The 14,623-nt window shown below is 38.8% G+C and overlaps 1 protein-coding gene across 8 annotated transcripts in view; it reads left to right on the top strand.

The window, feature by feature from the left end:
- The window catches only part of CTBP1 (C-terminal binding protein 1), a 234,781-nt gene that overhangs the window by 206,819 nt on the left and 13,339 nt on the right, over window positions 1–14,623 (top strand). For all 8 annotated transcript variants that reach the window (XM_032684891.1, XM_032684889.1, XM_032684890.1 and 5 more), the window contains 3 exons: window positions 1,270–1,414; window positions 5,324–5,530; window positions 11,294–11,508. In XM_032684891.1, coding sequence (XP_032540782.1) covers window positions 1,270–1,414; window positions 5,324–5,530; window positions 11,294–11,508 — 567 coding nt within the window. The remainder of the gene's footprint in view (window positions 1–1,269; window positions 1,415–5,323; window positions 5,531–11,293; window positions 11,509–14,623) is intronic.

The following is a 14,623-nucleotide window of genomic DNA, read 5'->3' as shown; positions in this document are numbered from 1 at the left end:
ATGTTGATGTTGATTATTGTTGCTGACCTTGCAGTACACTAGGAAATGCTCATATGAGCAGAAATAATTCAGATGACAGAATCTGTACATGTGCCACACCTAAAAGTCTATCGAATAAGAAATTTAGAGCCTCTGCAGAACTTTCATGTGAAGTGTGTCATAGGAATCTCTTGAAGTCATTACAGCTGGCTTAGCTACCGAAATGATTTGTGTGTGTTTTGTGTCTCGTAGAACGATTAGGATATTAGCTCATGCATTGAAGGTAGAAGCACAGAGAGGTGTTTTGAAGAAGAGAAATCCTGCAGTTTGCATATAAAGAGGAAAATATTCTCTGCTTTGTGAAAAATAGACTCGAATCAGCTGTGTGGGATGCAGTGAAAACAGTTGAAACTGCTGGGCATGTGTGGCTCCCATCCCTTCCTCCACACCCCTTTCTCTTAAGCGCTCTTGAGTAGGTTGGATGCACTCTAACCTAACTTAATGTGACAGGATCTGAATATCCTTTATTTTTGCTTTTTTGGTGGTCTCTCTGCAACATTTTTGCTTTGCAATTTCTTATTTCTCAGAGGTTTTGGATTTTTTTCTGGACAATGTCAGCTTTGGTATGTCAGTTATTACCAATTCATATGACATCCACTTTTCCTTCAGTGAGAGCTTGGTTGCAGTATCAGTAAACTGAGGGGCAAACACTTTTGTTCTTATGTATGAACTGACAGATTTCAGTCCCTGTTGAGGAGGGGGTTTGTAATGATCACTGAATGTTTTCTATTCAGGTATCAAGTGGTTTAATAGCTCAGTGAATGCCCGTAGCCCCTCTGTGTGTGTGTGGTAAAGAGATACTGCTCCATAACTCCATTCAGTGCTGAATGTCAGCTGCCTGAGCATAAAATACTCACTGTTTTCAGGGAGTGTTCGCTCCCGTGTTGTGCTTCATCTGAGTGTGCAGATGCAGTCCAGTGGCACTTGTATGTAAGGCCTGGTATTGCAGAGCATATCCTGTGGAATGAGAAGAGTTTTCCCAGTTAATAAGAGCAGAGTACAGGTCACTTAGTTCTTCCAAAGCTGATGCCATTGTGCTAGAAAGGAGACATCAGATGAAAAAGACTTACCAAGAGTCTGAAACATATTTGGAGAAATAACCTTTAACAAACAGAACAAAACTGGATTTAATGTTTTTACAGTCTTTTTATATCTGAAACTATGTATATGTGATTAAGCTATGAAAGAAAAAAAATGAAATAAGTATTTTTTCTTCTGTTTTATTTATAGGTACTAAATGAAGCAGTGGGTGCACTGATGTATCACACTATCACTTTAACTCGAGAAGACCTGGAGAAATTTAAAGCACTTCGAATAATTGTCCGAATTGGCAGTGGTTTTGATAATATTGACATCAAATCTGCTGGAGATTTAGGTATGACAGTTACAGACTTTATTTCTCATCTTATACTTGCCTCCAGAAACCTGATAGCATCTAAATCTTTGCATTAATGTTTTCTGTATGTTTTATACCAGCATCATATGTAAGCTGTATAATTTTCTCATCAGACTGTTTAAAACTCATTATGGAAATACTAGCATTAGTTAATTAAGTGATAATATTAACAGCTTTGTGACAGGATGACAATCTGCCTGCTCTGTATAAACCCAAGGAGTAAGGCCATAATTTTTCATCTCTTTCTTTTTCACCCCAGTTGTATATTTTAACTACTACTGCTGTAATCCAATTACAAAATATAATTCCATCACTGTGGCGTACTACTTCTGGTTGAATAAAAAATGAGATCGTTATCAACTGTCTGAGACTTACTTATGATGCATGAGATTTAGTACTAAACCACTCCATAAAATAGAAATACCGATTTTAGAGGAGAATCAGTTGTTGCTGCTTTAGAATAAATTCAGGTACTGCAACTGTAAAAAGAGATGATGCTTAATGTTTCACTGCAACAAAAGCAACAGTCTGATTTGTACTTTTCTTACTTTAGGTTAAACTATCTCTTACCTGTAGTCTACAGGTAAACCTACCACTTGGAGTAAAGATTTTCTTCAGGTTTTTGCCAAGATTGAGGTGACCAAGTATGTTTCCCATTATACTCTGGGAAGATCTTAGAAACATTTGTAGCGGTACACAGTCCTAGCAATAACCCCACTGGTGTAATGAGGAGCTGAAGTGTGGTCTGTTTATCAGCTAATGATAGTAAAATACTCACCTGTTTTGATGGCAGTGTAGTTTGCACAGCAGAGACAAACCAGCCACTCCTTGTTGAGTTTATAAAGAGCAGGTCAGGTCTGAGAGTGTGCAAGGCTGTGTTCTGCCTATTGTAAGTAGTGCCCCAGTCAGGCACGTGTTGTGAGACCCAGAAAACATCTATCTCTGTAGAGATTGGCCTCAGGTAAAATCCCAGATCAAAAGCCAGAACCTAAGTACAGATCAAAGGTTCTGGCAAGTCAGGAGTGGAGAAAGTGGAGAACTTCAGGAGTCTGATTTGTGGAGAGAATTCCTGATAAGAGGAAGATCTTTGCAGGTTTGTTGTCTGTTTCTTCTGCAAGTCTCTCTGCTCGATTGTAACCCAATCTTATAACTTAAATGCAGCCACATAGTTCTTCAAGCCAGAGTACAACAGATTTGGGAAATTCTCATTCATATGCAATACTAAATGGCCACATTCCCTATTATTCAGGTCCTGTGTTGTGATTAGACTGATTTATACAGTTAGGATCCAACCTGTTTGTGCATCCCAGTATTTACAAAATAGGATTGTCCACTCCGTCAATAGCCAGTAAATGCTGGAAAGATTACAGAGTGAAATTAAAATCTCTGATTTTAGTAGTTTGGGTGAAATGGCTGCAATGAAATACTAAGCACTCACTACTGGGACAAATTTCTATTTGTTGAAACAGTGCACATAATACACATCTCAAGGAGGTAATGAGAGAGTGAACTGCTGTTTATAAAAAGCTTTGATTCACTTTTGAAATGTAGTGTAGAGTTAGACCAGAGATCTGACGTAGTCCTGAACTTACACAGTAACTTCTTGAGTTATTTTTCACACAGTTGACACATGGGTTTGTTACCAGCTTTTCCTATGAAACGTTATTTTTATATTAGCAGTTCTGTCTTAAAAAGCATGAAAATGTGTTTCTTGGATAAAATCTGCTTTTTCTTCACTTTATTAATTGTTGACTAGAAAATCTGTAGAAGTCGTGGGTGTAGCTGAAATCAGGTGAAGTGGGAGTGAAGGTAATGCCTGGTGACTCCTGCATTTTCCAGTATCAAATCTGTGTACAAAATCACTGAAAACAGGGAGAAAAGGAGAAAGGGAAGGGAGCATAGATAGATGGGTATGAGATGAGAATGTACTATGTGAGATGTCTCTTCATCTCCTTGACTCACTCTTGCTGATTTTTGTGATTCACTATGTCTCTGCCTTTCAAAAAAGCCCTGGTTTTAAAGTTGGACAAAAATTTGGAAAAAGAAGTTCCTGCAATTCAGGAGAGAAATTACCTGACTTTTGTTCCCTCAGTTTCCTGAGGAAACCTGTTAGGGAGAAAGGTCTGTTATTTCTCTTCCCAAATACATAATATAACTCTTTAGGCTCCTTTTAAAGCATTATTTGGTTGATGCCAGCTGTTAGGAGACACACTTATTAAATTTACTTTGCCATCTAAAACCTGAATTTTTGCTTCTAAGAAAAAGGCTTTTTGTATAAACAAATGCAGCTGTTTATTATGATGTACTTAGAGGGATGTTATTTTTCAGTCTTTTACCTTTCCCCCAGCTTTTTTCCCCATTTTTAAAAAGTGTGAGTTTCCTGCTACCACTGATGATTGCAGGATGCCAGGATTAATATTCCAGCATGTGATGCTGGTGTATCTTTTTGTAAGTTTAAGGGCAGTGACTCAGCAGACACGATCATCTCCACAGAAGAGGAAAGAAAATAGTTCTACAGGTTCCTTGTGTAAAAAAAAGCTGTAAAATAAGTAATGGGCAACAGAGTAAAGGCATTTGAATGTAAAATGTAGATAAATATGGTATGAGCTTATTATATTATATTATTGTTATTGCTATTATTGAAGAAATGTTTCTTCTTCCTTGCTTCATAAGATACACTGGCATTAGCTGAGCACTTACTGAATATTTAGTTATGTTAAAAACCCAAACAGTGAAAACAGGGTGTTTTTAGGATACAAAACACTTTTTTTTTTTTTCTCCACCGTGAAATTATACTGTGTGCTATTTGTTGTCTCAGTCAGCAGAACTGAGAGACAAACATTTGTGGAAGCTGATGATTAGAGAGAGAACATGCAGTACATAGACCGAAGAGAGACACGTCAAAAAGGACATAAATTTTTCCAAGCAAACATTTTACTTAACTGCTGTGTATTGAGTACTAGAAGGTAAAAAGCAGAATGGGGTAACTTGGATGCAATTACAATCACTTGTTGCCTCATCTGGGTTTTTTTAGTTAAAAAGGCTTATTGTGAGTCTTGAATCAATCCACCTTCCAGTTTTCTGTGGAAATCTGTAACACTCTTTCAGCTGCTTGATTTTAAGCCTGTTTCAGCCAGTAACTTTACAGTTATTAGCAACATGGACTTAATTTGGCATGCCATGCAGAAGCAGATTTTGCATTTCCCTGTTGACAATTAGGTGGGTTCTCCCTTTAATCTGAGGGACCAGGAAAGGACTGGGATTCTGTTGTAATTCTACAAACCCATGTGCAACACATAACAGATTGTCCCTCCCTGTGTCATGATTACCCATACATGATTTGGAATTAGTCATAGTCATCCTGTGAGGGCTTTCTAAGAGTTGTTGTCATTATAAATTATTTTATCCTTTTTGTAACTTGCATAGATGGCTTTTGGGAGCCTATCTGCTCAGTAGGAAAAAGCCAAGTCACAATTAAACCTGAACAACGATCGTTAACCACACTATTGAAAGCAAGGCAGATTTCTCTCTGCTATTCAGAACACCAAGCTCAGTGGAAATGTAAAACGCTTACCAGGACTCAGGTTCTAAACTATCTTGATGTCTTCAGTGGTCTCCTTTTGTGGCTTCAGTGGTCTGTTTACTATTTGCCTTAGTTTGCAATAAATAAAAACACAGTAGTTGTTAAAAAAGCAGAAAAATGAGTTAGCATGTATTTATCAACTATTACGCCAGGTATTCTGTCTGCTTTTATGGTCAGAAACTTAGTATTTGTGCAAGACATGTCGAAATATCTGTAGTTTTAGGCATCATACTCCTGAACTGCTGTGAAATGGGAAAAAAGTAAGAATGTTTGGCAACTGGTGTGCTCTCCCCCACTGCTTGCAGGGATTGCAGTGTGTAACGTGCCAGCCGCCTCCGTAGAAGAAACGGCAGATTCTACCATGTGCCACATTCTGAACCTGTACAGGAGAACCACCTGGCTCCACCAGGCTCTGCGGGAAGGCACGAGAGTACAGAGCGTTGAACAGATTCGGGAAGTGGCCTCTGGAGCTGCCAGGATCAGAGGGGAGACCCTGGGCATTATTGGATTAGGTATGTTGTCTTGGCAGGTGGTTTAATACTCTTCACTTACAAAGATTTGAGCTATAAAAATGGGACCCTTTCATCCACTCTGTGTCACACATTGTGTATAATCCCTCTTCTTTCCTGTTGTTTATATATTTCAGATGTTTTCCCTTTAGACGTAATCATTTTCCTCAGAAAACTGATTTTGTTGCTGATATTCTCTCAGTTCTTTTGAGCTTCTATACATCTTTCTGTTGCCATATTGCCTGGTGTCAGGCACACTGGTTGTAAGAGGAGACATCATCACTTCCCTTTTCCAGGGCAAGGATCCTGCTACTTCAACCCAGTGTCCCATGTATATGTTTTATTCCTTATCCATTGTCATATCTGGTTCTGTTTGGCCTTCTATCCTTTTACTGTTTTTTACATAACTGAAAAGTCTTCTCTGCAGTAACAGCCTACAGAGCAGTTAGTTTGTGCATTTGGTTGAGCTGCATCTGAAATTGTATTTCAGCTCTAATGAGAGGAAAAATACATGCAAGAAAGTTTGAAATGTTTCCAGGCCTAATAAAATCACCTGCTTACCTCTCTGAGTGGCCCTAAATGTGTTTCAGCATCCAACAGATGGACAGGCTTGCTTGAGATGAATTAATTACTGTCTGTTACAGAAGTAGAGAAGAAAAACAAGGAAGTCAGTTTCTATATAAAAATTATTCAGTCATGTGCTAGTCTTAACACAGATCTGATACACTGTGGATGCAATTGCTGTGCTATTCATCCACAGGACTTAATAATGTGATTTTGCCAACAAAGCATCATACTTAAATGACTGTTCCAGTTACACACTGCTGTCAAGCAACTCAAGCCACGAACTCTTACTTTCGGAAGCTGAAAATAGCCTGGCATTACATAGTGCTCATTTAATTGAGCGTGCAATACACCAAAACCATCTTCACAATCAAAGAATTGCCTTTAAAATATGACTTTCAAGAAGTTAGTCATGAAGTTGCTTTCTCAAATCTATTCTCATGTAATTATGCATCTCATTTAAACACACGGTGATTATTGCACTCGCAGTCACAGCATCTGTACATAAGTAATAGACAGTTACCTGCAGTGTTTCCAAAATGGAAATGCATACCTAGCTTTTGGAACTTAAGCTTTTGGCTCACGTACTGTGTATCTCACATTGCGTATATGCTGGAAATATCTGTCCTATTGTAATTGGATTTTTTTTTTCCACTGAACAAATTTAGACTTGAGATTAGAAAAAGTCATTCATCGTTGACTTCTTTAAGTGAATGTAATGTGTTGCTTTTGTTGTGAATGACTGAAAAGTATAGAGAAACAAACGGATAATCACCTTGCCAATATGTGCATAAAGCTTTATAGAATGCTAGGTTTTGGTTTTAGTTTTAAAAAGCAAACCTCTCATGTGCATGGTATATTAAAAAAACCCAGCAAAATCTGATTTTAAAGGCACACATCTGTGGCAGTTATTAACCAGTCATTGTCTCTGGTCTTTTGTTGTTCCTATATCTTTTCCTACAATAGAATATTCACAATTTCAAGGTAAATTAAGCTGTAAAGTCACTTTTGGAAACTTCCACTCTTCCTTCTTGTGCATGGACGCGACTAAGCACAACACTTTGATTCCGAGATATTCTAACAAACTGCTATGTAGCTCTGTGTTAATGAAGAGTTAAAATGTAGACTGTGCTACTGGTGGCTGTACTAGAGTTTCTGTGTGAGCACTTCAGACACTTAGGCTGTGAGGTACTCCCTTTTCTAGTACAGATCCCTGCAAGAGGCTACTTGTCTCTAGTTTCAGACTAAAACATGTATTTACAACCAAAAGACTTCAAAAGACCTTAGACAAAAGTCCTTAGGTTGTGTTGCTTTACTAGTGGCCTCTTCCCACATCTGGAGTTTCGCCTCAATTTATTATTTTATTATTTTAACATGTCAGTGTCAGAAGTGATGATCCACTCAGATGCTGTGAAATGAATGTATTACACACAAAATAAACAGTTCTCATCATCTGTTACCAAGTCCTTTTCTGTAGTTCTGTGTAGTGTCACAGTTTCTGTCCTTTCTTGTTAATGTGTGTCTGAGATCATCTCCTCTCAAACACAGCTGTGTTTCTCTATTCTTGTCCAAAACTTGTGGTCTCTTTAGCAGTGGGTTGTTTAAATTTATCACTTTGCTGCTGCAACAGCTAGCTCCAGCCCTTCTTTGCATCTGTTCCTGGGCTTTTCTCTTGTTCTGCCAAAGAGAAACACCCTAGCTCTTGCCTATCTCTGTGCTAGGGAATGACTATGTCATTCCCTCCAAAGTTTCAGCTTCTCACTTATCCACTGGTCTAGCCAAGTTTCGTGACTCACTTGCCTTCTTTCCATCACCCACTCTCTTTTCTTTGCCTTCTCTCATGCATATTCCTGCTTTGACACTTGGTCTATCCTCCTTAATCGTATTACTCTGTATTCTTCCTTTAAAGTTAACCCCATCTCTCATCCTCTTCTTGTATTGAGCTTGAAGATAAGCAGAGACTCAACAGCCTAATGCCTCCTTCACGTGCCTGTTGGATCCCATCCGTCATTGTTGTGGTGTTTGGTTAGACCCTGAGCTCCTTAGGGCACAGCCTGTGTTTCTTTCTGGTTTTGTGAAGTGTGGGATTCTTTGAGCATTACATATATAATAATATCACATCATTAAACAGCTGTCTTTGTCACTTTTAATCTTTATTACTATCCAGTGTCCTATATTTGAAGTGATGCATCACAAGCGTTGTTAGTAAGCCCTGCGTTTAAAAGAAAAAAAGCTGCCTTTCCGCCTTAGATTTAGACATATAGGATTTTTTTTTTGAAGAAAGAATATTTATGATCAGCAGCATGTAAGTAATTGAATGGATAGGTGGACCTGGTTCTGCTCTAATAATAATTTTATAACAGTGAAGTCACACTCCCTTCCCTTTTCCTTCGCAGTGACAAATGCTGATGACTAATAGCTAATGCATTTCCTCACTTGAGAAAGGTGAAATTCTTCCAAGTTTGTCCCCACATCGTAGTGAATCTCATCCCTCAGTTTGTCTTTCCTCACGTGCTGTATTTTCTCAGCAGTCCCACAGTCCTACCTAGATGTTGGCCTAATTACTAACCTGCATTATAAGACAATAAGGATTAAGAGTTGGGTGGTATTACCATCCACATTGCACAGTTCTCCAAGAAGCAGGAAAAAAATAGCCATATTCTCTATGGCAGGGAAGAGCTGCTAAGTGAAAGCACTTTTCCTTTCCACAGAAGCCTTCAGGCAGGTCATCAATGTTTCCATGGTATCAAGGTTGTTCTATAAAACTTTGTAGTACCAGCATAGGAGGAGTGTTCATTGCCCAAGGGCTGAGCAGGGTCACTGACAACTGCAGCTGCTGTACTGTCACACTCAAGTCATTGGCAGAGTCAAGGTCAGAGACACCTACAAATTGGGACACTTGGGGGAAGTTGTGAGACTTGTGGGGGAGTGAATGGATGTAATAGGAGACTCGAGTGTTTTTGAGTCTCTCTTTTGAAATGATGCATGGACCTTGCTAGAACTTTATATAAATCTCTAATTTCTAAAATAGGCTTTTGTTGCTTTCTGCTTTTTTTTGCAATCGTATGCAACATGCATTTTCTGCATTCTTCTCACACCACAGAACAAGAAGTTCACTCAATGTTTTGAAGTTAAGATTTTGCCTTCCCTGGAAGCAGCCATGCACATTCATAACTATTCTATATGCTCTTAACATAGAGTCGTCCCAAAGGTGGGATGATTTGTGTGATGTATTGCTTGTGAGCTGCTGAGGTAGGTTTTGAGCTACCCCTCGTGCCCAGGAGAGTCTTCTACTTTACAACTTTTTTTTGGAAAGGTTAGAAAGCATTATAGGTTTTGTGGTGGTTGGATTTTAGTTTAGAGAGGAATTGGCGAATTATGTGTGTCCATCTCTGTGTGTGTGTAATGACTGAGACTAAATATGAATTGTCAATTGCAGAAGAGTTTTATCCCATAAAATGATTGTAATAGGACAGTTCTCGTTAGAAGTACAGGCATGATTCCCAAGTGTTTCAGAAGGAAACTTCTGTGCCCATTGAAGAAGGTTTTGGTTTATTGGCCTGGTTGCAGTGAATGGGGAGTGTGGCTTTTACTGGAGAGTCTGTTGTGAGAGATTTCACTGTCATGAATCCCCTCAGGTATTAGTGTTGTAAAGAGTGTAAGAAAGAGCAGATGACAGAATGTTGCATGTGAAAATGAATGGAGCTGGAGTAACAGCTATTTGCTTTGTTAAAAAAAAATAAAGAGTGTTTACAGTTGTGTGACTGATTTCTTGAGCTGTTAACATGCCAAAATTTGAAAATAATACAGTGTTTGTGCTGAAAATTTTCTATTTCAAATTTACAAAAACAGCTTGGAAAGCAAATAAATAACGTGCATGCAAGTACTGAAATAAAAGATTTTGAGGAGTATTTTAACTTGTTGTCCCCAAAGTAAAGCAAACAGCCCCTATCAGGTTGACTTACTGTTTATTATTCCAAGCACATCTGTCACTAAGCACTGCAGAATTGCTGTGTTCAGGTTAAATGATCAACAAAAAACCTTTCTTCCTATGGCTTCTCAAGTTTATTCAAAGAGAAACTGAAAAGCAGAGGGAAATCCCTTCAAGCACAATTGGGAAGAGATGGGATTTCCCTGGGTTAATTTGATGCTTTTTTGAACAAACTCAGATGTTACAAAAGAAAACTTCTTGACTTTTTTGGGTGGTTTTTTTTTTTTTCAAATGAGACGTTATTATTATGCTTTGTCAAGTGATGCTTTTGAAACATCTTTATCCAACATTTGTAATACTCTAATGTGAGTATTTAGTGTGTAGGCTTCTAACTTGAAAAGTGTGTTAGTTCTCGCTCTTCAAAATACCTGTAACTCATCAGGTGTACTCAGTTTTTTTCTGTGTGTTTTACTGGTAGTGTGTCAAAGGGAAATAACACAGCCCCTGATACATGTGGCATGGAATCATGTCAGCATGTCAGCAGTTTTGGGCACAAGTCTTGAAATGTGGCAGTAAGGAAAGTGGAACAGAAAGGCAAAGGTCAATGTGAATTGCAAGTGAGGCAGCACTCTTCTTAACTAGTGCCATATGATGAATGGTGTTTATTTATCGTTTAGGTAGCTGAATAAAATTTATTTTAAAGCCTTCAATGACAGGATTCTTGTAGGCATTTTAATGCTGGAAGGGTGTTGCTCAAAGTGAAAGAAAATACTAGTTTAGAAAGGCGATTTCATGCATTGAGAATGATTGCGCTTCAGATTAAACAAATTATCTTTCATTGCATCCATTTTTGTGGATTAATTTTATAGCTTTTTATTAGAGCCAGCTGGTTTGACATGGGTTAGACTAAGTCCTTGGCAGGATGTGTTCACAGGCAGTGGTGTTTTGCCATAAACAGGCCCAGCAGGCAAGCCTTGTATTACACAGATTATTGCAGATTACGTGACATCTTCTGGCATTTCAGATATCTGGTTACAAAAGGTGCAAACCTCCTGCTTTGTTTCAAACAAGGCAGTGTGAAACAGTCCAGATGTATCATTTCTGATCTTAGTGATGATTTTGAGTGGGGTGGGGGCTGCCTCTATTTTCTGCTCTTCCACTTGCTGTACAAAGCGTTATAGTTTGATGCAAGCATTCCCATTAGGAAGGAGGAGACTACCTCACACCAGCTGCTCCACATCTGTTCTCATTGCGTGTTTGTCTTGTTCTAGGGCGTGTTGGGCAAGCAGTAGCACTACGTGCCAAAGCCTTTGGCTTCAGTGTGATTTTCTATGACCCGTACCTCTCGGATGGCATGGAGCGTGCTCTGGGACTGCAGCGGGTGAGCACTTTGCAGGACCTGCTGTTCCACAGTGACTGTGTTACCCTGCACTGCAACTTGAATGAACACAATCATCATCTTATTAATGACTTCACCATAAAGCAGGTAATAATCTCTGTGGGCGCCCTCCACACTGGTGCTGGTTGCCAACTCTGTGTAGCGTTTATTTATGTAAATAGGTAGATTCTCATTTGAAAGAAATTTCTTTCCCTTTTGCTGCTTTTGTAATCATACAGGTTTATAGTTGATTAGGAAATAGCTGGTGACTTACGTATTGTTGCCTTTACTGTCTTTTTGGCTCGGTAACATTGCATTTGCAGAAATAAGTTGCTCTTCTTAATGTCGTTCAGATTTAATAAAGTGGCCTTGATATAAAAATACTTTTCCTATGTCGTGGAGTAGCGACTTCCTTTACATGTGTATTTTCAGGTAGCAATTCTGCCTTTCACTCTTGTTCCTCAGTTTGAGTTCTTTCGATGCAATTGAAGGATTGTGACTAAATGGCTCCCCCCTGTGCTCAGTCCCGATGCTCACAGAGCACTTCGTGGATGGAGCTCATTTACAGCATTGTGTTATTGGGAAAAATAATGTTTCTTGGAATTAGTACTATCCCCTCCCCAAAGTTCTAGGTAATATTAAAATAATTTCAAAATCTGAGTACAGTAAGCGCTCTGTTACTGAACTAATTTGGTAGTAAGTTTTTTCGTTAAATGTTTGGCTTCTGACTCTGACCTCAGTGTAGGTGACAGAGAGAAATACGATGCTGAGATGTAAGAATGGAGACAGTGTTCAGGGAAGAAACCCTAAGATAGAACAGTTGATTTTGCTGTTCTTCATATAGAGTGTTGTATGTGTTGGTAACAATGACAGTAGCACTCTTTTGAAGTAAAATCATTGCTTGTCTTCTGAGAAATAGTTTGCACCCACTACTCCTGAACTTTAGAACTGAAATACTTACTGAACATGTTCCACAGTCGTGTAGGATTGTGGCAGAAAACGGACAGTATAACACACTTCTTGATTTGAGAGTTGAAGGATTTTGCAAATCCATCCCAACATAAAATCAGGATTTGGGATTTAAAACTCGAAAAAATTAAGAAGCTTAAAATGAAACCTCTAAGAGAACAGAGCTCTGTCACCCTACCCGGAACATTTCCTTTTGTTGTGTGCCTGTGTACATGCAGTGGTTATTACATGGTTAGATGTCTTTGCAAGCAGACATCTGGACCCAAACAGAATCACACTGAATTCAGTGGGACCACTGAGCAGTGGTCACTCATTATACAGCAGATGTGAAACTAGGGCCAGTTTATCACAGGAAGTTTTTGAGTGGAGGTGGATAAATGTGACAAGGTTTGGAGAAGGCTTAGTGCATTATTCAGAGAAACAAAGAGAAGCATGTTAAAACTGAGTAATACCGTCTGAAATGAAATGCCTATAATAAAATCTGCACTGGAAAGTATATTGCAAACATCTATCCTGCCATGTGTTTCCTTTCATGATCAAAGCAAGGATTAAAATATTAGAAGACAGTTTCTGCTTTGTATAAGAGTTTGGGTGAAGCAGTCTGTACAGTAAAAGCAGATATGAAAACCATAAAATTGTGACACCTCTGAATACTTAGTTTGTGTCTCCCGATCATGATTTAGGCAGACAGATGTTAGAATTGGCCTAAAACTTCTAGAGAGCATTGCATGCCACTTCTGTCCCATATTGCATGTTCATGTAATAACCAATTTTTAAGCAACATACAGAGAAGTGTGGTGCGTCTCATTTCACTAAAGTCTAACCCTGAATTTTGTTTAGAATGTGAAATTACATAACCTTAAATGTGTTTGAATATTTGGTGTCAGTCTTTCAGTAGCTTTTCTCTTGAATTAGTCAGCATTCTGCCTAGCCATCCTGCTTGTCCTTGTACTCCCAGAGTAGTTCACAGAAGTTTCATTGAACCTGTGATAATCAGGTGCTCTTAAGAGAAACTGAGGTCATCTTTTAGTGTTACAGATTTGAGAAGGAGAAGAAGACACTGCAGTTAAAACACAATAAATTCTAAAGCAGCTGTGCAGGTTTAGTGTAGGTAAATTTAACAGCTGTCAGCAGTTCTAGCTGTGAAGCTCTTTCACGCTTCCACCCATTGTTAGGAATCATCTCCAGCTGCATCCACCCTGGCAGTTTATCATGAGTCACTTAATTCATTCCCACTAGAATGCAGCCATGTTCTGTTTGATTTGAACTTGTCTTAGTACTAGTTTTAGAGTTTTGTAAATAGCCCTGAAATGAAAACTGAAGCAAGGTTGTTGGACAGAGTGGACAGAAGATTTTATCTAGGCTCACTTCAGTGAAAATGTTCAAGTCCTTCAGAGGGCATATAAATTCAGCAAGCTGTACTTTAAACTCAAGTTACCCCTTTGCTCAGAGATGGGAAGGGTATATGAGCTCCCACGAGCTGATATGACACAGCAGGTGTGATTGTCTTTTTGAGCCCACCTGTGCTAGTTTTAATAGTAATTCTCACAGCTGATCCAGGTATTGGCGATGCAGTGGTAATTCCCATAAGGAATGTCATGTTGTTAATAGACCAACTTAAGATCTTGTCCCCATTTCTTTACTGTTCTAATTCCCAAGTTACTTACATAAAACTGAGAGAAGCATTCTTTAGTTCTGCTCCTGTAAGTGGAGTTTGGTTTTGCTGTACACACCAATGGATGGTTCTCTGTTGTCCCAGGAATCTGCAAATGGAGAGAGGCAGGGCCACAGTAAACCTAGAGAGTTGGCCAGTAAAATATGGTGGGTTTTTTCCTTGTAAAACACTGCAAGCATATGTATGTTATACTCCCTACGATCTCGTAAAAACAAAAAAAATCCTCATAGCTGACTGTCATCCAAACCTCCTTGTTGTTCATGAATTTGGCATTTTGAATCAGTCTTTCAGCATTAGGATCCATTTACATAAGGTTTAGTTTGATGTGTAGGTTTCAAGTCGGTGTCAAAATGTTGGGGTTTTCTTATTCGTTTGGTGAGAGACGGAGTCAGTACAAAATGAGATTTTTATAATTCATCTTCACCATGGTTCCTGCTCTTCATACCCTTTGCCTTCACGCACTGAAGTGTTTGAGACATCTGGTAAAAGATGAAGTATTAGGGTGGCTGGAAGCAGGATGTAGTAGTTTATGGTTTTTTCTGTACCATCTCTCTTATTTGTTTTCAAGTTGTGGATATA

The sequence above is a fragment of the Chiroxiphia lanceolata genome, chromosome 4, assembly GCF_009829145.1.
Source record: "Chiroxiphia lanceolata isolate bChiLan1 chromosome 4, bChiLan1.pri, whole genome shotgun sequence".
Classification (NCBI taxonomy): domain Eukaryota; kingdom Metazoa; phylum Chordata; class Aves; order Passeriformes; family Pipridae; genus Chiroxiphia; species Chiroxiphia lanceolata.
Note: the sequence above shows the minus strand (reverse complement) of the source record. Positions and strands in the feature narration are given on the sequence as shown.